At 34.1% G+C, this 24771-nt stretch overlaps 1 protein-coding gene across 1 annotated transcript; it reads left to right on the plus strand.

Annotated features, from left to right (window-relative positions):
- The first annotated feature begins 470 nt into the window (after window positions 1–470).
- LOC109795237 (fasciclin-like arabinogalactan protein 3) lies at window positions 471–1854 on the plus strand. Its single transcript, XM_020354675.3, has one exon. It carries the CDS (start codon window positions 592–594, stop codon window positions 1453–1455), a length of 864 nt encoding a protein of 287 aa, XP_020210264.2. The 5' UTR covers window positions 471–591; the 3' UTR covers window positions 1456–1854.
- Window positions 1855–24771: the final 22917 nt, after the last annotated feature.

The raw sequence follows: 24771 nt of genomic DNA on the forward strand, positions 1-24771 counted from the left end.
GACTCAAATCTCCATGTGTACCAAAAAATCTCTGCTACTAAATACTTTTAGTTGATAAATATAGAAAGAAAGTTAGATGTGTCAATATATAACCCCAAATGTATTATATATATATATATATATATATATATATATATATATATATGTAATCCATCAAATGCCTTCTATTATGCACCATTAATATTATATTAGTGAATATATTGTGTGACAAACAAGAGTTATCTCTCAAATATAGCAAACTCCTTGATTTTGGGAAATCACATAAAGTCAATACATTATTACCACCAATCACAATCACCCTAAAAATACACATCCATTCATCTTCCCTAGTTTCATTTCGCAAAACATGCTTAACCATTCACAACTTTCTCCAAATAGTTTATGCGGTTCAACGTTCACCACATGGGATTTTGAACACAAATCCAAATTAACCATGAGTTCCACCATGCAAGAGACATATATAAACCCCCTTAACTCTCCCATTTTCTTTAGGCTTGGTTTCGGACACAACAAAATAAGAATAAATTAGTGAAGGTAAATAAACCTTAGAAGAGAGGAAGCTGAAAAAAAAAGAAAAAAGAATAAAAAAAAATGGGTTTCCGAAGCTCTTCTCTTCTCTGCATGGCTATTTTGCTTGCATGCTCTTCCGCTATTTACGCCTTTGACATCACAAAAACTCTCAGCAAATATCCAAAATTTGAGTCACTCAACAAATACCTCACCGAAACCAAGCTTGCAGAACAAATGAACAGCCGCAACACCATCACTCTCCTCGCCGTTGATAACGGCGGTTTCTCTGCCATCGCTAACAAGTCCCCAGAAACCATTAAGGCCATCATCAGCACCCATGTCATCCTTGACTACTATGATCCCAAGAAGCTCGTCGAAGCCATTGGCAACAAGGAACAACTAACCACCCTCTACCAATCCTCAGGCAAAGCCGTCAACAATCAAGGCTTCCTCACCGTTTCCATGGTCGGTGAAGGCGAGATCGCCTTCGGCTCCGCCGTCAAAGGCGCCCCCGCCGATGATGCCGAGTTTGTCGAGCCCATCACCTCTGAGCCCTACAACATCTCCATTATCCATGTCACCAAGTTCATCATACCCCCGGGCATTGACTCTCAAGCTAAGGCACCAGCTCCGTCGGGACAGACTGCCAAAGCTCCTGTGTCGACTAAGGCTGCCAAGGCCCAAGCTCCGACACAGGCTGCTAAGGACTCTGCCCCGACACCAAGTGCCAAGGCACCAACTCTATCGGAGACTGCAGCTACACCTACAGCTGAGTCTCCGGTGGACGCTGCTGATGCCTCAGCAACAAGCCCATCAGCTGAGGGACCAGGTCCCGCAGCTGATGATGGAGCTGCAGATGCTGCTTCTGCTAGCAGCCCTTCTACCACTAAAATGGGTGTCGTTGGGGTAGTGATGGCTTTCGCTTCCCTCTTCATTGTCTTGTAAAGTGCTTCTTGATGATATACTCATACACATATGATGATTGGCTTGAAGAAAGAAACTCAAGAGTATTGGAAGAGATACACAAGAGTTTGTTGTTATTGAAAATTTGTCAATGACATTAAACTCGTGATTTAGTGGTTGCGAAATAAATAAATGAAAAAAAAAAAACTAATATTTGAATTAATGTCCTATTTGGGTATTTTATCTTTTTTTGCCCTTTCCTTTTGATTTTTTTAAGGGTCCTATATATTGACATCTCACATGGTAAATTTGGACCTAGCTTCCCCTTTCCTACATTCTTGTAAGACTAGGGATTCAAATAGTCCATTCCCAAATTGTCTCCTCAATAAAAATTGATATGTAATTTAAAATACTCATTTTTATTGTATTTTTCTGTTTTCATACATCGTCTTCAATCAAAATCATTTGGAGTGATATGTAATTTTATTATTGGCAGAATGTGAATAGGGACACAAAGAATTAGTGATTTGGATCCTTCATATATCCAAATTACATGTCCGCTAATTGTATCATTCTTCTGGTCTCATCAATAAATAAAGTTACATGTCATTTAAAATAATTTATATTTAAGGTGAATGTAAAAGAACCGAAAAATATAAGTAAATATATCAAACGACAAGGATGAAAACATATTTGTTTTATAAATGCAATGTCTTTTCTCTTTCTTTTGATTGCTTTTCACGAAATGTAATGAAATGACTCACCATAACCTTCATACACTACAAATCCGGCTAAATGATCATTGTGGGGCAGTTTAAGAAACTTATTACCAAAATGGGGTTGTTTTGAAACATTTTACACCTTTGGGGTGCTTTTATTGGGTGTTGCTATGGGCCATAGCGACACCCATGACACGTGGCATTTTTGGGTCTAAATATGAGCCATGAACGCCATATTGGTAGAGTCGCTGTAGCTGGTGGAGACCTTCAAAGAGTCGCTATAGCCTATAGCGCCTCAAATCGGCTAAAAACGAAAAAAAAAAAATTTATTTGGGGCGCTATGGCCCATAGCTCCACTCAGGCGCTATGGGCCACAGCGCCTGTGTTAAAAATATATCTAATATTTTTAAAATATATCTTATATTTTTAAAATTTAAATTTTTTTTACAAATTTATAAAAAAAATAACGGGTAAAAGAGAAAAAAAAGATTGAAATAAGAAAAAAATGTTAATTTTAAAAAATAAGTAATAAAATATAAAAAATAATTAAAAAACGAAAAAAAAAATTTATTTGAGGCGCTATGGCCCATAGCTCCACTCAGGCGCTATGGGCCACAGCGCCTATGTTAAAAATATATTTAATATTTTTAAAATATATCTTATATTTTTAAAATTTAAATTTTTTTTACAAATTTATAAAAAAATAACAGGTAAAAGGGAAAAAAATTGAAATAAAAAAAAATGTTAATTTTAAAAAATAAGTAATAAAATGTAAAAAATAATTAAAAAACGAAAAAAAAAATTTATTTGGGGCGCTATGGCCCATAGCTCCACTCAGGCGCTATGGACCACAGCGCCTGTGTTAAAAATATATCTAATATTTTTAAATATAGAATTTGAAAAATAAATTATACAAAAATTTCTGATAAAAGGCAAAACAATAATTGAAAATTTAAAAAAATAAATTTTAAAATTGAATTAATATAATGTGAGAAAAAATTAAAAACGAAAAAAAAAAAAGGTTAGGGCGCCAGGGCTCGTAGCGCCACTGAGGCGCTAGGGCCCGTAGCGCCTGTTGTGAAAATAAGTTTGAAGACATATTTATGATACTTGCTGAGAGTTATCTGCAAAAGCAAAATGGTGCACACAAAACTCATAATATTTATGTCGCCCTCTCGCGCGCATATAATTAATTAGTTTTTATTTTCTTTTTAACATTTTATACTAATAAGAGACTTTGTAAACAGAAAAAAAAAAAAAAAACTAATAAGAAAGCAACAGTATCTAACACAGATCGTGTAAACCAAGTTATAAAATACATATTTTATTTATTTTAAAATTACATTTTTTTTAAAACTTAATTTTATTTTTATAATTATATAATAAATATTTACGTTATTATACTTATTTTACATTATTATTATTTTAAAAAAATAATATATATAGCTAAATGTAAAAAATAATTTATAAAAACCAAAAAGAAAAATAATTTAATTGGGGCGCTGTGGCCCATAGCTACACTCAGGCGCTATGGGCCACAGCGCCTGTGTTAAAAAAATAAAAAAATTACATTTTATTTATTTTAAAATTACGTTTTTTTAAACCATAATTTTCTTTTTATAATTATATATTAAATAGTTCTTTTTATTATACTTATTTTACATTATTATTATTATATATATTTTTTTTTAACCCAGTGTCGCTATGGGCTACGTAAGTTTTTTAAGCCCATCAGTTATGGTGGACTAGCCTATAGCGACACAGGTCCAGCCCACCCAAGCCAACAAAAAAAAAAAGCCACGTGTCATGGGTGTCGCTATGGCCCATAGCGACACTCAATAAAAGAGCCCCAAAGGTGTAAAATGTTTTAAAACAGTCCCATTTTGGTAATAAGTTTATAAAACTGCCCCACAATGGTCGTTTAGCCCTACAAATCCTCCAAGAAACTCTTATATATAGTAGAAGAAAAAAAAAGGAAAACTTATAATAGCTATAGCCTTTGCTTGAAAGTTTTTAAGAAAAAGATTGAGGAGATATAGGAGGGTTAATTGTTTTCGTCACAGCTCCAAAACGTTTCCCTTCGTACCATACATTTAAGAAATAAGAAAAATGGTTTTAGTTAAGATAAAGAAATGTTATTTAATAGGAAAAGTCCTCTCACAAATTGATACAAAACCACATATATATTTTATTGGATAAAAGTTAAATAAAAGTTGTAATTTTTTTTTTAATTTGATTAAAATTGTACGCACATTTATTGTATGATTTTTGTACTTATAGGGAAATAAGCACAATGATCTTCAAGGTATATTTGATCTAGTAGGTACTAAGTGCAAGTAGAAATATCTGTAAAGACACTCTGACGCTTAAGTTAAAGGTATTTAAATGATGCAGGTAATGATTGTATCATATATGTAAAAAAGTTCACAATGATTGTTTGAAGATTCAATATATATATATATATATATATATATATATATATATATATATATATATATATATATATATATATATTGTGACTTAAAAATATGTATGCTTTGTATGGTCTTTCATTTGTGTAGTCTTATAGGTTCATTATGTCTTCTCTTATAAGACTTTAGTCTTAGATCCCTATATATACATATTTGAGGATCATTGATAATATGATGAAACTCATACATGCTTGTTTATCTTATGGTTTTAAACAATTCAATTTGAGAATCAAATTCATACAATGAAGCATTTCGCAGTTAAATGAGAAAATGTTCCTTCTAATCAACCATAAGACATAGATGTAGCTTATCTTAGTAGTACCATAGAGATGGAGAGAGAGAAAGAGAAACACAGAAATTGGAATGTCAATTATATTGTATTTTGATTAGTACATATAAATTAATGTTTCAATTTGAAAAGGTTCCAAAAAAGAGAAAAAATGTTTAGTAATGACAAAAAAAAAGTAAAGTAGAATGGAAACAAATTATCATGCAAAAGGTACAAGGAATGAAAGACCATGTGGATGTTGAACCCTGCCTAAAATATGTTTAATAATGACAAACTTTTAGTTTAAAATTTTAATATAGAAGGCTTCTCATGAAGTACTAACAATTTTTTTCAAGTATTTCATAATCATTTCTCTATGTAATCAGAAGTTAGTGTAAGCTTAGTAGTTCAAAAGTTTCACCAAATATCATTCAATTTGTTTGAACTATCATTTGGCTCCAAGGTTTTGGTTGTCCTAAAGCAAAATGAGCATACTGTCTCTGATGAAAGAGGTTCAAGATAAACATTTCCTCTAAGGGGAAATGCCTTGAAGCCTTGGCTTAGAAGACCAGTTCTTTGAAACATCTATTAAAAGGTCTTAGTTAAAATACAACTTCTCAAAAAACTTATACTAAAGACACTACTTAAAAGGTTTAAAGAGAAGATCTGCTCAGAAGGTAACATCATCTGAAGAAAAAGCTGATAGTACCAGAAAAGGAAAGTATAATGAGGTCAACATTGCTTAAAAACTAAGCTACCCATAATGGACCTAGTTTAGTGGCTATAAAAGGAAGACCAAGGCTAAGGTTTTAAAACAAGCAAGATAAAAGAGAGTAGTCAAAATACAAGCTATCATAACTGTAATCTTTGCTTCATACTTTAATTATTCAGAGATTTTCACTTTAATATTTGTATTAATCTTGTAATAGAAAAATAAAGTGTAAATCTTTCTTAGTGGAAGCTCTACCTTAGGAGAGTTTATTGTAACTTTAGCAGAATGTTAAGGTACAAAAACCCATTTATGTAAAGAACCTTTTCTACCCACTTAAAATGCTCAGTTATGTTGTAAGAGATCTTCTAAGTTGAAATGTGTGACAATGCATAATGATGTTGAGTTGCTTTCTATGTTGTTAAGTCATTTACTATGATGTTGAGATGTATAATTGTGTTTAAAAAGTATTAATTTTACTTAAAGAATTCTTTTGACACTTATTTGACTAAGTTTAAAAGGAAAATTTATTTCTAATCCCAAAAATATTGTGAAAATCAAAAGGATGTGTAAATTAGTTAGTTTGAAGAGTTGATGATTTTTATGGACTATGTAACCCTATTTCCTTGTAGAATTGATCAAGTCTTAAGACCTTAAAAAGTATGGAAATCGCTCAACCAATTGGATTCTGCTACGCAAAATGAATAAATATGAAGGAGAGCTTTTGCCAGATTTGGCTTAGCCAAATCTTAAGAGCCTGAGCAGATTTGAGTTAGAGAGTAAAGGAAATTTGCTAATGGGAAATCCACTCAGTTAAATCAGAAAGGGCTAAGCAAATTTGACCTAGAGAAATTGGAGAAAGAGAAAGAGAGAGAGAGAGAGAGCGAGAGAGAGAGAGAGAGAAAGAAAGAAAGAAAGGGTATCATAGATTAGACAAATAGAGAATGAAGAATGGAAGAAAGGAGAAAGCTTCAAGACCTCTAGGGACAAAAGATAAAGGGTTCAACTCCTTTTCGTATGTTCTTATTGTAAACGAGATTGCTCTCACTATCATGAGTAGCTAATCTTCTTATTTGTTGGGATTGAATGTAATCTATCAAACTCTTCAATAATATTTTTGATTTGTATATATATATTTTCCTGTTACTCAGTGTCAATGATTTGATTTTGTGTTTAATGCTTGAGATTAATTGATCACTCATCTTTTGATTTGAGATTTAGATTTTGATTGTAAAATAATTTCTAAATCTGATTTAAATCAAATCACCTAATGATTCTAAATGCTAGGAATAGATTTAGAGTTAGTTAATCAAATTATTGAACATAGGAATTGGTTATTAATCAAATGGTAAACTAAGGAATTGATTATTAAACTAGGATCCTTAGGATTTCCAAAGGCAAGGAATTGATTTGAAATGATTTTAAAAATTCAATAACACTAAATGATAGAAATCATATGCAAATAATCTTAAGAGTGCATAAGAATGTAATACATGAAATTCAATTCCAATAGTCATTCTCACTATCTTTTTCTTAACTTTATAATTGTGTTTTTATACTTGTTTTCTTATTAGTTTAATGTTCAATTAAAAAATAACATTTATGTACAAGTAAACCTCTCTTTCATAAGTTTTAATTAGGATAATAGAAATTATAAAATATCTTATAAGTTCTTGTGGTTACAACAATCGTACTTCAAATATACTATAACAGACTTGGTACACTTGCAAAAATACCGACAATGCTAATAAGTTTTATTTATAACCATAATTTGTGTTGGAATTCAAGATTTTATGTGTAATTGTGTTGATGTAAGATGTCTTAGTTGAAGTTGATGTTGTGAAGTTGATTAAGTTAGCTTTTCAACTTTCTATTATATGTTTTTTTTTCTAATATACAAGTTTACCCTTGTTTTCCTTGTGTTAGACTATGATGATCATACTTTGTATAAGAACATGTCAATACTAGGTGGAGGGCAAACTGGGAGTTGGATGGTGTTTTATGGTGGAGTTGTTCTAATTCAACTTTATATAAAGTGTTTGACCAACACCTAGGGCTTTTGTTTTAGACCTGTATAGTTGTAGATATTGATATATTTTGTATATATGTATTTAAGATAAATGTAATTCCATAAAGAGCTTTATGATTTTCACTTATGGGAAATTTTTGTGTTATGTTTTCCAATAGTAATACACATATACAAAAGGGATCCATTTACTTTAAGAGTAACTCTATCTAAACTTAGTCCACTTAATAACTCATGTTCTACATTTAATTTCAATGATTCAATCATCAAATTAAAAATTCTTAATAAATAGATCAAGTCTACAAATTTTTACAAAATTTGGAAAATTGTTTGATACATCATTACATTAATTTAAATTAATGTATAATATGCTTTTGTAAATAATCATTAAATTGAATTAATGTAATGGAATATCAAATAAGTTTTCAAATTTTGTAAACATGATCTATTTATTAAGAATTCTTAATTTAACATTCATTATAGATCAAGAGTTATTAAGTGAAGTAACTCTAAAGACATACTTTTAGAGTAAGTGGGTTCACTTTCCATAAATAAATAAATAAATAAATAAATAAATAAATATATATATATATATATATATATATATAGAGAGAGAGAGAGAGAGAGAAAGAAAGAGATAGATAGATACTACATGAATATTTGAGATTTGTTTACATAAGAATCCTAAGTTAGTTGATTTTATGTTCTTTGAAGGAATAAGTCTAACTTTGACAACACAAAGTTCAACTTTCCAATTGATAATGTTAAATCCAATGTTATTAGAAATAGATCGGCCATTAATTCAACTAAGGAACAAGATCAATGGATAACTAGTCAAACCAATGGGTCATTAATTGAACTGTGTGAACCGATATACGTTAAATAGGTAAATTATATAGAGAATATATTGTATATAAATTAACATTTTTTTTATTATTTATAATAAGTTACTTTAGCATGATGGTACATTTTGATTTAGCATACTGCCCACTTGTGTTCGAATCCCACTTATGTGTTCTACCATTGTTTCGTGTAAAAATTCAACTTTTGAAGAATGAAAATTTGAGATTCCAAGCCTTGTGATTGATTGGATAGAAGTGTAGTCGCCTTAGATTGCCCACCTTAGGCAACGTTGTTATTTAGACTTCAAATTTTGGTAGGGTGCACATAGAAAAAGTTGGTGTAAAATAATTTGAATATTGGGGTATATGTGACTTCAAACCAAGTTGAGTTGACGATTTGTGTTTGATTTAGTACTAGGTCACACGAGTTTTATCTATCCAAATGTAATTTTGATCAAATAAATGGAACGAACCGATAAAGGATTTGATTCCTAATTTAATAATAGGTCAGTACAATTTGAGTTTAATAACATTGCTTAAATATGTAAACATATAGGTTTTAAAAGTAATTTTATTACATATAAATGAAATAGATAATCTTTAATTGACAAATAATTATATTATAAAAATATATCATTTTAATTGAAAATATTAAACATAGAAAGTTGACAATATAGAACAATATATACTCTATTATTTGAAACCTTAAACAATTAATAGCCTAGTTGAATAAAACTTCTAAATAGTTAAAGTCGATGATATTATATGATTATCCTTATGAAATTATATAGATAAAGATGAATTTTTTTTAAACTTTAAGTTCCTTATATCATAAGATTGGTAATGTTTCTAAGAACATATATGTGTTTGAAAATAGGCACAAACAACAATATGTTTGGCCAACTCTATATAGGATCTATACCTGATGTGTGCTAGGCCAAAATATGTTTGGCTAACTATATGCTAATCATTGAACTTGTCACTAGTTAACTACATATATGAGACACTGGTCATTATCATTGAGTCACAGAAAAACTATTATTACCATTAAGATGGTTGTGATTGGCATATTAAATTTAGTGACTTAATAGAGTTATATAAAATGATTTTATAAATGTTGGGTTATATTAAATTATCAGTGTTTAAAGATTCTTATCTTAGACTATGATAAAATCAAGTGAGAGAAAACATGTATAGAGTTTTGTGTAACAAAATACAAACTCAATGTGGAAAAAAGTAAAGAACATATAAAAATCATGCACTAAAGTAAAGTTGCAGATATGCTAATGATTACATGACAAAAAAAAACGAAGTCTTAAAAGTCTTGTAGACTAAAAATTTACCTAAAGCGTGCAAAATATATAGTATTTTGCATGTGCATTATGTCATCCTCAATACTTCCATGTATTCTTTTGAACATATTCAAGCCTTAATAATTGATTTTCTAATAGTAAATTTGATAATAACTTTTGCAAATAATGAGTTAGTAAATTTGATAATAACTTTTGCAAATAATGAGTCAAACCCTAATTGTTTGTCTCTACAAGGACATTTATGAACTCTTTATCATCTTCAAACAATTACATTGCATAGCAAGATTCTTTAAACATTTGATATTCAATATGATTGATTGTTATGATTTCAGCAAAAGAAATAGGTCCTTTAACATAGTTTAACAAATTTTCAAGTAAAATATTTCCCCACTTTTAAGGGGGCACAAATGAAGTCTTTAAAAAACCCTTTTTTACAAGGAGAGCATTTATTTCTTTATTCTTCCAAACAAAATTCAAAGGAAATTGATTGTAACCCAACTCCTTTGCATAGGGAAATTTCTTGTTTGCACCCATTTAAGCAAAAAAGTTTGTTTTGTAAATAAATGATTATTAATAAACATTCTTAAGTGGATCAACATCATCAAAAAAGTACAACTTGTTCATATGTTCACATGGCAAGTGAAATGACAACCTTTCAACTGAAAGTCCCTTGTGGTGAATATCAAAACTAATGATTCTTCGAGAAGCTTCACATGTAAATAAATATCTATTAGATGAGGGGTGTTTAAAGAACGTAGTAGCAGTAAAAATAATCCAAAAAAAAAGTTATACATATTTTATTAGTAAAATAGTATCTAACAATCGAAAGATACCATTTAGAAACTTTACAACTTCACTTACAGGATAATGTCTAAGGATGTAAATTGTGGGGGGGAAAAATAAACATTAAAAGGGGGATTGAATAATGTATATAAAAAATTTGCACATTTTCAAATACTTGAAGTAATATCTACAATAAACGAAGGGTCAGTAAGAGTAATCAATAAACACAATATATGTATACTTATTCACTTCAAAGGCTATATTCGATTCTCAATCTAACCAGATTGAGTTCTACTAACTTTTAGCAAAGTTATAAATATTATTTTATCAAGTCACTTCTACCTCAAAACAAGTGTTCTTTGATTGGCCTCTTCAAGACACTATCCAAGTATTCTTTTACATACAAGCCTCTTTAGGCTCAACCCCAAGTATTCTTGTATCGATAAGCCTCTATAGGCTTTATCCCAAGTATTCTTTTACAGTCAAACCACTTCAGGCTCTACCTTATAACAATGGTTATAAAGGTATTACAAGGTTGTAGTTGTCATCTCTTTTAGACGTGATTACAATGAATCATTTTTATGCAAGAAAGCTCTTAAATAAGATATTCTAAGATATGTTTATTATAACTCAGAGTTTTTCTATATTTACACTTCTATTCTCTATTATGCATGTCTTTTTTTTTTCTTCTCTTGAGTTCCAAAGTTTCTTATGTAGTAGCTTTGAAAGAGAATACTGTTGCAACTTTTTGAGTTTGATTCATAGAATGCTTCATCTTAATCCTTTGTTTGATCTTTAGAGGGACGAAATATTCGTTGGTGCATTAAATGCTTTAATTAATGTCTTTCACCTAAGTGTACTTCGTATTTTTGATAGATCAAGCTACTTATCAAAGTAGAATAGCAAAGGAGGATTGGTAGGAAGCAAAGTTAGCATGCAGGCAAGAATATAGTCCTTTTTCATCACCTCTTTTCATGAAATCTAAGACCTTTGTCCTTTGTTTTTCTACTCTTCATGTTTTTATCGCTTTTAACAGAATGAGTTCCAAGACAACTATTTTCGGTTTGTTAAGGTATAAAGCATGCATTCAAACATTTAAAATCATCCATCACAATGAATAATGATCGTTAGGAATAGTTTGTATGCTTCATTTGCATAGCTTCGTCTTACAAACGCTACTTCATCTTACACAATTTGAAACAACGACTTTTACAATGAATTTTCTTACTAAAAAATATAGTGTTTGTTATCATTAAACTTATAAAACATGAGGGATCTAAAATTGTGTTTTGACTTAACAATGCCCCCCTTTTTGATGGTGACAAACACATTTTTTGAATAAAGCTTATTTTACCATCTTATAAGAACTTTTGGTTTCGGTTCAACGAAGACAATTTTTTGTATGATTTTGTATAGAAAAATAATTTATTTAGCTTAGAAATATTATATGTTTAAGCACAAGTTGTTTTCTTTTTTAGACAAAGTAAACCTTAGTACCTAAGATGTAGCTTTTTAAACGTAAGCATATTATTGTAGGGAGTAAGTCTTTGAAATCTATAATCAAACAAACTTAACATGATATATAGACTTACGAGACTATGCATGGTTATTAACATAAAAATATACTTACATTTATATGTGTTCCTAGATCTTGCATTTAATATAGATAAGTCATACAAACGATACTTTAGATGAATGCAACAAATTATGTAGGGAAACTGGCCTTGAAAACATGCATGTCCTAGTGTATATTTAAGCAGTTGTGAGAACATGTTATTGTATCAATCATGTGTGAAACATTTGTAGTTTTTGGCATACATACATATTGTGCAAAATATCAATATAGATGTAAAATAATGCAAGGCATAATAGTGTAAATTGCAGATAGATTCAGAAATTGCAAAATAAGTCAAAGTAATCCAAAAATTCATAAATATACTAATATTCAAAAATAAAATTTAGAAATTCAAAATAGTATAAACTAAAATTCAAAAATTCAACATATATACTCTCTCACCCTTTTGGCATCAGCAAAATGTTAAAGAGTCAGCTTCATCATCCTCATCAAAGCTTGATTGAACATTTAGATGGGTAAGCACCCTAGAGAGTTATGATCCTTGACGTTGGACTTGGTGCTCCAATCTGACTTGGCATCTAAGCATGTAATACAGAGCTTGATATAATCCAATGATGACATGATCATGATCTTTCCGTGGCCAACGAAGGAAGAGGAGGAGAAGAGGGTTGGTCAAAGGTTCCTAAAGGTCCAACAAAGGTGTTTGGAGAAGGTGGAGTGGATGGTGGTGTAGAAGTAGATGGGGCAAAAAAAATGAATAGTGATGACTTAACAAACTCATTAGACTGAGTTGGTCGGAGACTCGAGTTTTTATCATAAATTGATGATAGGAATTGTGCATATGAAGGCTAGATTCCCCAGCCAACCCAGTCAAATGAAGTAGTTGTAAAGACATGGTAGAGAATAAATATTCCAAGGAAATGATTGTTTGTTCTAAGAATTTGATTTTGAGAGTGGAAAAGGTTTGGTGAAAAGAAAAGATGAAATGATTAAACTTATAAACATAGGGAAAAGAATAAAATTAAGCACAAGTTTGGTATGACAAGTCACAGGTTTAGTAGGATGAGTCACGAGCTGGCATGGTGAGAGGATTTTTATGAGAGAAAAGTTGTTGCTAAAGTGATGAGTCTCTAGATTTCCTAGTGTTCCACACACTGTTTTCCCGAATACCAACACATCTTATGATTTCATAAAGACACCTGAAACTCTATCAAAAACTCAGATGATAGGTTAGTAGAGATAGCAAGCCAGACTAATGAAGCAACACGTAAGCATAGAAGAAAATATAGACAAAGATGAATAATGTTTTGTTTATTATTGAAAATGTGAACACTGCATTACAATGGAGGTAAGATGAATAATGTTTTTTTTTATTGAAAACGTGAACACTGCATTACAATGGAGGTAAAGGAAATATATGTAGCAGAGAGTGCAACAGATATAAATAAATGCAGATTGACAAATCCCTAAACATAAGTTTGTTTCCATATTTTGTTGAGATAAAAAAGGTTACTTTGCTGAATTGATTTGTGACAGCACAACTCCTTTAATTCTCCAATATCTCTCCTTCAGTTGAACCATAATTAATGGAATTCTCTTTGCAATAATTTTGTGTCTCATGATTATCATAATTGTTGTCCAAGGACATCTCGATTCTGTTAATACCCTCCCTCAAACGAGGTCGAGGTTGAAGGCAGATTTTGGTCTGGAAATGCATGAAAGTAGCCTTTGACATCAATTTGGTGAAGAGGTCAGCAACTTGATCATTGGTGGGAATGTAGTGAGTGACAAGGAGGCCAAGAGAAACTCGTTCTCGAACAAAATGATAATCCAATTCAATGTGCTTACTGCAAGCATGGAAAACTGGATTGATGGTCATGTGAAGAGCACTAATATTGTAACAATAAAGTATTGGAGGGGAGGCAAGGGAAATGTGGAGGTCTTTTAGGATGAATGTCAACCATGTGAGTTCAGCTATAGTATTTGCCATGGCCCTATATTCGGTTTTTGTGCTACAGCAGGAGACTGTGTGTTGTTTCTTTGCGCACCATAAGATGGGATTTCCTCCAAGGAATGTGCAATAACCAGTGATAGAACGCCGAGTTGTAGGATAACCTACCCAATCAGCATCAGAAAAGGCAAAAAGATCAAGTGTAGTGTTAGAAGTGAAGTGGAGACCCACATCGATAGTTCCTTTCACATATCTTAAGATACGTCGAACCATTTTTAAATGCATAATTGTAGAGAATGCATGAATTGGGATACATAGTTAACACTATATGAAATGTTAGGGCAAGTGAGAGTGAGATATTATAAGGCTCCAACAAGCCCACGAAAGTAACTTGGATCATCAAGGGGAGTGTTATTTGACCCGATCTAGGTCTTGGCTTCAAGTGGTGTGCTCATCGACTTACAATCAACCATGTTAGCTCGTTTAAGAATAGTATTAGCATAGCCTGTTTGGGAGAGATGGAGTCCATCGTTTGTCGTGAGTATCTCAATGCCGAGAAAATGGTGGCCCAAGTCCTTCATGGAAAATTCAGAATGCAAGAGTTGAATGTAGGCAGAAACCAGAGAGGTATTGGATCCTGTAAGAAGTATATCATCTACATAAAGGAGTAGAACTAAGGAACCTACATCAGAATGCAAAATAAACAAAGATGGGTCAGCCAAGCTACAAAAAAAACCATAATGAATAAGAAAAGAACTAAAGCGGTCAAACCAAGCTCGAGGAGCTTGTTTCAGGCCATAAAGAGCCTTTTGGAGTTTGCAAACATAGTTAGGGAATTGAGGATCAGCCATCCCAGGAGGTTGTTCCATGTATATGTCTTTAGAAAGTACACCATGCAGAAAGGCATTTTTAAGGTCAAGTTGTCGAATAGGCAATTTCTTAACAAGGGCTATAGTGATGATTAAGCGGATGGTGCCTGGCTTGATTACGGGAGAGAAGGTTTCAGTATAGTCCATTCTATCAACTTGGTGGTATCCCTCTGCAACAAGGCGGGCTTTGAGACGATCTAGGGAACCATCAGGTTTGAGTTTTGATTTGAAGAGCCATTTAGAGCCAATAATATGCAAGTTAGGGTGCGAGGAACAAGTTTCCAAGTTTGATTCTTATGAAGGGCTTCAAGTTCTTCACCCATGGCGGCTTTCCATCCGGGATGAGCCAATGCTGAATGAATATTATGCGGGTTACGTGGGATGTCCACACAAGGCATGGTAATCAAAGCGTACTTTGGATTAGGCTTTACAATTCCATGTTGTGAGCGTGTAACCATTAAATGTGCAGGTACATCATGTGGTAATTGAGTCAGGATAGAAGGAATAGGCTCAATTTGTTGAGTAAATGTAGGAGTCACAAACTCAAGCTCAGGCTCATCTTCATTCTGTAAATGATGTGAGGAGTGTTCACGTTGCTCAACTTCAATTTGAAAGGACTGTTCTGGTTGGTCGAGGGGGGAGTAGGGACCAGTAAGGCGAAAGAGGGCACTAAAGTTATTGGTAACGGACTTGAGCATGGTGGTGAAGTGAGAGTTGTTGCTGTCAAATCTGTACAAGAATTGACATTAGTATGGGGTAGCCAAGAGTCAAATATACTAATTACATGTGGTGTAGAAGAGGGAATTGTATTATGGTAATTGGTCTTATATGGAAAAATTAACTCATCAAAGACAACATGTCGTGAGATAAAAAATTTCTTACTAGAAGGATGAAAGAATTTATAACCTTTGAGTGTATCACTATATCCAACAAAAACACATAGAATAGTTTTTGGATCAAATTTGTGACGTCGTGTGTCCCAAGTGTAAGGAAAGCATTTAGAGCCAAAGACTCGTAGTGAAAAATAGTTTGGGTGAGTTCCATGTAAGACAAAGAAAGGAGTTTCAAAATCAAGAGAAGAGGAGGGGAGTCTATTAATAAGATGCACGACTGTAGTAAAAGGTTCGACCCATAAAAATAAGGGGGCACCACTATGGAACAACATAGTCATACCTAGTTCCCGTATTATTTTATGTCGTCTTTCGACCATACCTGTTTTTTCTGGTGTATATGGGCATGACACTTGATGAATAGTAACTGTTAAACAAAAATGAGTTGAAAGTTTGGAGTTAATGAATTCACCGCCTCCATCAAAATGAAAAACCTTGATTTCTTTGTTAAATTGCTTTTTAACATATTGCTCAAAGGACAAGTAAGCATTAACAAAATCATATTTGTGTTGTAAAGGAATAATCCATGTATAGTTGGAGAAGTCATCAAATAAACACGCATAATATTTGAATTTAGAGATAGATAAAACGGGGGCAGGTCCCCATAAGTCACAATGTATTTTTTCAAATATAACAGAGCTAGAATGCTCAGAAGAAGAACAAGGCAATTTACTAAGTTTTCCCAATTGACAACTATCACATAGATGTTTAGGCCTCAAGGTTCTAACTACATCAATTAATCCTTTATTCTTGAGTAATTGTAAAGCTAAGGTTTGAGGATGTCCTAAACGCTGATGCTAAATGTCTGCTGACCCAGATTTGAAGCAGTGTGAGAAATACAATTCAAGCATAGAAGAAAGAACATATAAGTCACCTTTGCGTCTCCATGTGATCATCTTTTCCCCTGTTTCTCGTTCCTTTACACAAAAATCAACATTAGAAAACTCACAATTAACAGGAAAATGTTTGGTTAGTTGGCACACAAAGAACAAATTTTTTGTTAAATAAGGGACAAGTAAGACATTATTGAGGGGTAGTGTGATATTCTTTTGCTTAATGACGGAGTCCCCAATGCCATGAATTGGTAGAGGAGAACCATCACCTATAAGCACAAAATCTATACTTGAACATTGTTGAATGTTACTCAACATACTACTTGTACCTGTCATGTGATTGGAGGCTCCTGTATCTGATATCCATTCAATTTTAGCAATTGTGTTGTCCAAGGTGAGTGCTACAAGGGCTTGAGGGATATCATCAGATTCAGTTGGTTTCTTTGGCACCCACCAACATATCTTTGCTATATGGCCTACTATGCCGCAATATTGACATTTTTCATTCCGATAAAGATCTCGTTCCATAGGGGTTAGACGACGCTCTTCTGGTGGTGGGGGACGTCTCTATCGAGTGGTCATGGTGTGTGGATTTTTATTTTGGTTACTTGGTTGTTGAGCTTGAACCCTCGCCCTGTAGATGTGAAAGTTTGAGAGTTCCCACGATTTTGAGGAAAGAATTGGTGTGATTTTTGTTGTTGGCCATAGAAGGCCACTTGAGGAGGAAAACAAGTTTGCATCTTGGCACGACTAGAGAACCATTTGCGTCTTTGATCAAGGCTTTGGAGTTGAGAGACCAACTCAGAGTATGATGGCCTTCGGGGTTTTAGCATGGTTGTTGCAAAGGTTTCATATTCAGGGCCAAGGCTTGTGAGGAGATAGAATACCTTTTTTTGTCTGAGACAGGTTTCCTAATTGCAGCAAGGTTTTCGCATAAACCTTTGAAAATGTGAATATGTTCACTGATAGTTTGGTCATCTTCCTTGCATAGGTATGTGATTTGTTGACAAATTGTGAATTCACGTTCTTGTGAATCTTCTACATATGCATCTTTGAGTGCAAACCAAACAGCATGGGCAGTATCGATGCCAACAACCAGCCCAAGTGCTTCTTCAAAGAGGGTGCCAATTATCCAACCTCAAAGAAGACGATCAAATTTTTGCCAAGTGACAAATTCATTGATTAATTTTGGAACAAATTGTTCTGAGTTTGTGGTGTTGGTGGTGTATTGAATGGGGGCTGGATTTTCATTTGTAAGATGGCCAACCAGGTCTTGGCTTTCTGCAAGGGCTAAGGCTTGTTCATGCCACAGTGGGTAATTTATAGGGCTTAGTTTTAGAGTGATAAAATTGCTGACATTGAAGGATAAGGAAGTCATGATTGTAGAGGTTATGTGGTAGTGTTCACACTGGCTCTGTGATACCAAGAAGAAAATATAGACAGAGATGAATAATGTTTTTTTTTATTGAAAACGTGAACATTGCATTACAATGGAGGTAAAGGAAATATATGTAGCAGAGAGTGCAACGGATATAAATAAATGCAGATTGACAAATCCATAAACATAGGTTTGTTTCCATATTTTGTTGAGATAAAAAAGGTTACTTTGCTGAATTGATTTGTGACAGCACAACTCCATTAATTCTCCAATATCTCTCCTTCAGTTGAACCATAATTAATGAAATTCTCTTTGCAACATTTTTATGTCTCATGATTATCATAATTGTTGTCCAAGAACATCTAGATTCTGTTAATAAGCATAAGATGATATGAGTCAAATGATACATAGTAAGATGATGCATGTTCAGACGAAAATATCAAATGTACAAATGATGCATGAAAGACGAAATAAATATGAACTTTATTCTGATAATGGTTTTAAGCCTAGGTTATTTCTAATGAAGATAAAATGTTCCTCAGCTAAAGGCTTTGTAAAGACATCAACCCATTGTTGATCAATATCAATAAATTTGTTATTCACTTAGCCTCATATAACTTAAGAGGGGGGGTGAATTAAGTTTTCTAAATTTTCCTCTTGTAAAAACTTTTCCAATTACTTTCTTATCAATTTATTTCCTTAGACAATTTTGTATGTAAAGATTGATGATGTAGAACAACTCAAACACAATTAAATAACAAATAAATAAAAGTGTAGGGAAGAAGAATTGCAAACTTGATTTTATAATGGTTCGGCCAATCCTGCCTACATCCAGTCCTCAAGTCTCCCACTTGAGATTTTCACTACTCTTGTAAACCTTACAAGACTTGAATCTTTCAATACCTCGGAACTCCCTTTCCTTGTGTTGAGATTCAAAAACCAACAAGGAGAAAAACCCTTTCTCCTTTACAGATCCAATGATCAATTGAGTTTTTACAGCATGACTCTCTTTGAAGAGTAGATATTACACTTTCATGATCATAAAGAACTCTTTAGAGATTTTGCAAATGACTTTGGCCAAGTAGTTTTTGTAAATGATTTTCACAATAGAGTTCGACACTTTTCTCTGAAAAATTATAGGTATTTATAGACAATTATTTCTTAGGTTATGTCTTTTCATGATGAGTTGTAACTTTCTATAATTTTTCAGAAAATAGGCTCTGGTAATCGATTACAAGACTTGGTAATCGATTACCACGGTTTAAAGTTCAAAATGTTTGAAATGTTGTATAATTTAAATTCAAATTTTGAAATTTTATCTTCTGGTAATCGATTACAATGACTGGTAATCGATTACCAGAGAGTATTTTACATTTGAACCTTGCACAAATTCTCTAGTAATCAATTACATCAAGTGGTAATCGATTACCAGACACATATCACCTGATTTGACTTATGAAAACTTAAGATATAGAAAGCTTCTATTTTCCAGTTAAAAATATTTTTGTTTAATCTTTTGAATACTCTTTTTGCTTTCTTTTCAATCAACTTATTCTTATATTCAAAAAGATTAAGTTTAGGTTTTCTTGAAATCCTTATTTTAATGGCCAAGTGAAATTTGCAAATTCTAAAAGTTCATTTTACATACTAAGCTAAGCAATCAAGACTTATATAGTTATTACTTGAGATCTTGCTTCTTGATCAGTTTACTTTAACTTGACCTTTATTTTCTTCAATGCTTTGGCATCATCAAAACTTTGTGCATATTTTCTTTCACATTTTATGAAAAAATCTCCTTTTTTGGACATAATCACGAACAAAATAATATCTTATTTCAATATGCTTATCTTTGGCATGTTGTTTGAGATTTTTTGATAAGTTAATGACACTAGTGTTGTCACAGAATACTAGGACAGATGATCCAAAACTAGATTAGTTTTTAAATTGATATTTGACCCATAGTAGTTGTGAGCAACATCTGGTTGTGGAGATACATTCAACTTTAATTGTAGATAGCGTAACATAGTTTTTCTTCTTTCTTACACAAGAGATGAGACAATCTCCTAAAAAGTTGCATCCTCCACTTATGCTTTTTCTTTCCACTCTATCTTTAGCATAATCAGCATCATAGAATCTTGCTAACTTGAAATCATGATTTCTCTTGAAGAACAGACTAAGGTTAGTAGTACCTACAAGATATCTACCCATTAGTGATCAATATCAATAAATTTTATGATAAAAACTCCTTTTTGGAAAAAACCACGAATGAAATGGTATCTTATTTCAATATGCTTATCTTTGTAATGTTGTTTGAGATTTTTAGATAAGTTGGTGACACTAGTGTTGTCACAGAATACTGGGACAAATGATTCAAAACTAGATTAGCTTTCAAGTTGATATTTGACCCATAGTATTTGTGAGCAACATCTGGTTGTGGAGATATATTCAACTTCAATTTTAGATAACATAATGGAGTTTTTCTTCTTTCTTACCCAAGAGATGAGACAATCTCCAAAGAAGTTGCATCTTCCACTTGTGTTTTTTCTTTCCACTTTATCATTAGCATAATCAGTATCACAGAATCCTACTAACTTGAAATCATGATTTCTCTTGAAGAATAGACTAAGGTTAGTAGTACCTGCAAGATATCTAAGAATGCATTTAATAGCCTTAAGGTGAGACTCCTTAGGATTAGACTAAAATCTAGTGCATAGGTAGATGCTAAACATAATGTCAGGTATGCTTTCTGTGAGGTAGAGTAGAGACCCTATCATTCCTCTATAGATTGTCTAATCCATATGTTTACTTGATTCGTCTTTTGATAGGCTTCCATATGGATGCATGGGAGTAGGCATAGGCTTACAATCATCCATTATGAACTTTTTAAGAAGTTCCTTGGTGTATTTTTGTCTATGAATGTAGACGCCTTCATCTGCCTGTTTGATTAGAAGTCCTAAGAAGAACTCCAGTTCCCCCATCATGCTCATTTCGAACTTTGTCTACATCAACTTAGAAAAATTCTCACACAAAGATTCATTAGTAATGTAGACCCCTAAAATTGTCCGGGTCGGAAATAAGACTCAAAGACTCTCGAAGACCGAAGGAAAGTCAGCCGGAAGGACTCCCGGAAGACCCTAGGATGATTCTTTGTAGGTCTAGAAGTCTTAGAGTAGCTTAGAATAAGGGTGTGTGAGGATTGGAGCTCAATACACCCTCCTAGAGGTTCAGTACGGCCGTATTGAGCCATTTAAACTACAATACGGCCGTAATGAAATCAATACGGCCGTACTGAAGTTTTTGAACTTCAGTACGGCCGTACCAAATTCAAAACGGCCGTACTGTAGTTCAAAAAACTCAGTACGGGCCGTAGTGAAATCAATACGGCCGTACTGAAGTTTTTGAACTTCAGTACGGCCGTACCAAATTCAATACGGCCGTACTGTAGTTCAAAAACTCAGTACGGGCCGTATTGACCCTCTAGGCCGTACTGCGCCTCAATCCTATAAATAGGACGTCATTGGCACGTCCTTCCACACTTTTTCCACACTTCTGGACCCTCGTGCTGAGTATTCTTGGGTTTTTGAGCTATTCTCTGCCCTAGAAGTCTCTCCGAGAGCCAATCCGACGAAGTTCTTGAGTCATGAGCCATTAGCTTGAGACTCGAACAAGTCGAAGGGAAATCTCTTTGATTTCCATAGTAAAAATTATCTTTAGGGAAAGGAGCGAGCGGACGTGTAGTGGGAAGGAGCGCCAAAAAGCCTCCTAAACTTCATTTTGAATATATAAAAGCCCGCTTCGAAGGTTTCTTTCCAAATCCCTTCTTTTATCGCTTTTATTTATTGCTTTTTTATTGTTGCATTGCATGTTTAGAGCTTTCATCATGTAAATATTTTACTTATAATCGTTTCTAATAAATGGGGGTAATTTAGTAACTTTACGCTATTATTTATGAAATAATCTGTCATAGGGAACCCGAAAGGGGCGTTGTGGGGTGCTAACACCTTCCTCACACGTAACCGACTCCCTTACCCAACTCTGGTTGTAATGGCCGAAGTTGATTTGCGAAAATCAATTGCCTTATATCTTTTTCCAATGTTTTGAGTAAAACATTGGTGGCGACTCCAAGAACCCCTTCTTTTTGCGAAAACCACTAATCCATGGAGGATCCCGCTTGGGATTAACATGGATTGGTGAGAGTCATTTAAATAAAATTGTTAGCTCGATGAGGTCTCAGTTTGAGAATAAGTCGTTCTAACAAACCATCATCTTTCAAAACTTAAAAAGAGTCCGACCATCATCGCGAATGCCAATGTCCGTTTCGGCGGGTGGCGACAGATGGCGACTCCACTGGGGAAGCCTCGAGAGTCAGTCCCATTTAGTGATGGATTATTTCTAAAATAATAGTTTAAAATTACTTCGTTACCCCTCGCTTGTATGATAACATGTTTTACCTAGTTGGCTTTAATAACTGTTGGATGTTTAAATTTCCGCAATCGTTTGAAATATAAACTGCACACGAACCTTTGCACACAACAGTTCCCTCTATACTCGGGGGCATGAGTGGAAAGCCATAGGGAGTGGATGTTAGTACGGCCGGTTGTCGAATGGGTCTATAGGTGCCCGTAGACCGTTGTTGGAAAACATCACTCAAGGTGAAAACCATGAACTCGAGTCCGACAGTGCGTTGGAGCTTTCCATCGACTTACGACGAGAGGAATTGGGTCCCTATAATGGGGGCACCTTGGGGGCCTTGGACCGGTGAGAACAGTTAGAACCTCCTTGAATATGCACTTGTCTGCAGGATACCCCTACCTCGTGATTCGCTCGAGATTGTTCGTGGATGAGTGAATTGTTTGTGCATTGTTTATGTGACATTGTTTGAGCATACATTGCATTCTTTAAACATACAACATTCCCTTTTAAAATAAGAATAAATAGGAATAAGAATCTTCCATTACATGGTGTTAACATCTACCTTCATCACATTCATATAGGTAGTTTCCCTTTTCACCCAAAAAAATACAAAAAACAAAATACCCAAAAAAAAAAATATATATATTTATCCAAACCAAGCAATATCATGCATCATCTTAGGAGCATCCCGAAAACATGATAATGCTTAGTTGAATAAACACAATGCATGCATATTCAACGCCATCATCTCATATCATGCATTCTTATCGAAGATCATGGAGGGATCTAGGGGAGTGCATTGCATACATCTCTCCTAGTAATTCATTAATAACATTAATAAAAAGAAAGAATTAACCGATGCGTATGTTCAGAATGGATCGCACGCTGTTTGTAATTAAGTGTAAGCCAACAACCGCGCCAAGCGAACGCACATCAACTCCGTTGTTGGTAATCAAGACAAATAAAGGGGAAGGTCCGACACCGTTAAGGATCACTACTCCAAGACCTTTTCCCTACGAATCGAATAAGGCTGTGCCATGGATATACGACATCCATTCTTCTGTCGACAGCGATATCTCTAACATCGCTGGACTTGGGGGCATGACTAGGAGTGGCAGGATCTACACTCCCGAAGATCTTCATGATAAAGCTCCCAAGAATAAAGGAAAAGAAAAAGAAAAAGAAAAAAACGAGGAAAATAAGGAATCCGAGGAGGAGACTGACGAGCTGTTAGAATATATCCGACAGAGCGAGTACTCCATCGTGGATCAACTTCATAAGACGCCAGCAAAGATTACTCTGTTGTCGTTGATCCTATGCTCCGAACCGCATCGGCAAGCTCTGTTGAAAGTCTTGAACGAGGCATACGTGTCGCACACTATCTCCCAAGACAAATTTGAGGGGATTGTTAGTCACATCACGGCTAATGATCACCTCACTTTCACCGATGAAGAAATCCCCGCTGAGGGACCGAATCACAACAAGCCCTTGCACATCTCTGTAAAGTGCAAGGAATACCACATCGCTAAAGTCTTGGTGGATAACGGATCTTCCTTGAATGTGATGCCAAAAAGAACGTTCGATCAAATGGCAATCAAGGGAATCCAAATGCGCCCGAGCAACATGATCGTCCGAGCTTTCGACGGTTCTAAAAGAGAAGTGGTGGGAGAAATTAATCTTCCAATCTAAATTGGACCCACCATCTTTAATGTCGAATTTCAAGTGATGGACATTACTCCCGCGTACAGCTGTCTCCTCGGCCGACCTTGGATTCATGATGCGAAAGCTGTTCCCTCTACGCTCCACCAGAAAGTCAAATTCATAGTGGGTGACAAGCTGGTGACCGTACAAGCCGAAGACGACATACTCATCAGCAAGCCATCTGCCATACCTTACGTGGATGCAGCAGAGGAAGCTCTAGAGACCGCCTTCCAAGCATTGGAGATTGCCAATGTCGAAACGTTTCCCCGAGAAATGAAGAAGGTAGCCTACATGCTCACCAAGAACGGATACTTGCCTGGACAAGGACTTGGCAAGGATTCCCAAGGAATTCCCGAGCTACCCATTATTAAGGATAATCCGGGGAAACAAGGGTTAGGATACAACCCTAATAAAGATCAAAGGACGAAGAGGAACCAAGATCCTTCTCGACGTTCTTTAAGCCAGATCTTTAGGAAGGTCGGTTCACAAGTGTCAAGGCCGGTCGTCGTCATCAAGTGCTCTTCTCCTTCCGATAGGGATGTATAGACCTGATGACTGTTAGAGATTACTCCTCGGGGACAGCCCGACCCCCGAGCCTCGATAGGGCACATGTTTC

The sequence above is a fragment of the Cajanus cajan genome, chromosome 9 (assembly GCF_000230855.2).
Source record: "Cajanus cajan strain Asha chromosome 9, NIPB_CcT2T_4, whole genome shotgun sequence".
Classification (NCBI taxonomy): domain Eukaryota; kingdom Viridiplantae; phylum Streptophyta; class Magnoliopsida; order Fabales; family Fabaceae; genus Cajanus; species Cajanus cajan.

Bases quoted from the DNA above. Each gene is read 5' to 3' on its own strand.
- LOC109795237 (XM_020354675.3), top strand. From the start codon at position 592: ATGGGTTTCCGAAGCTCTTCTCTTCTCTGCATGGCTATTTTGCTTGCA.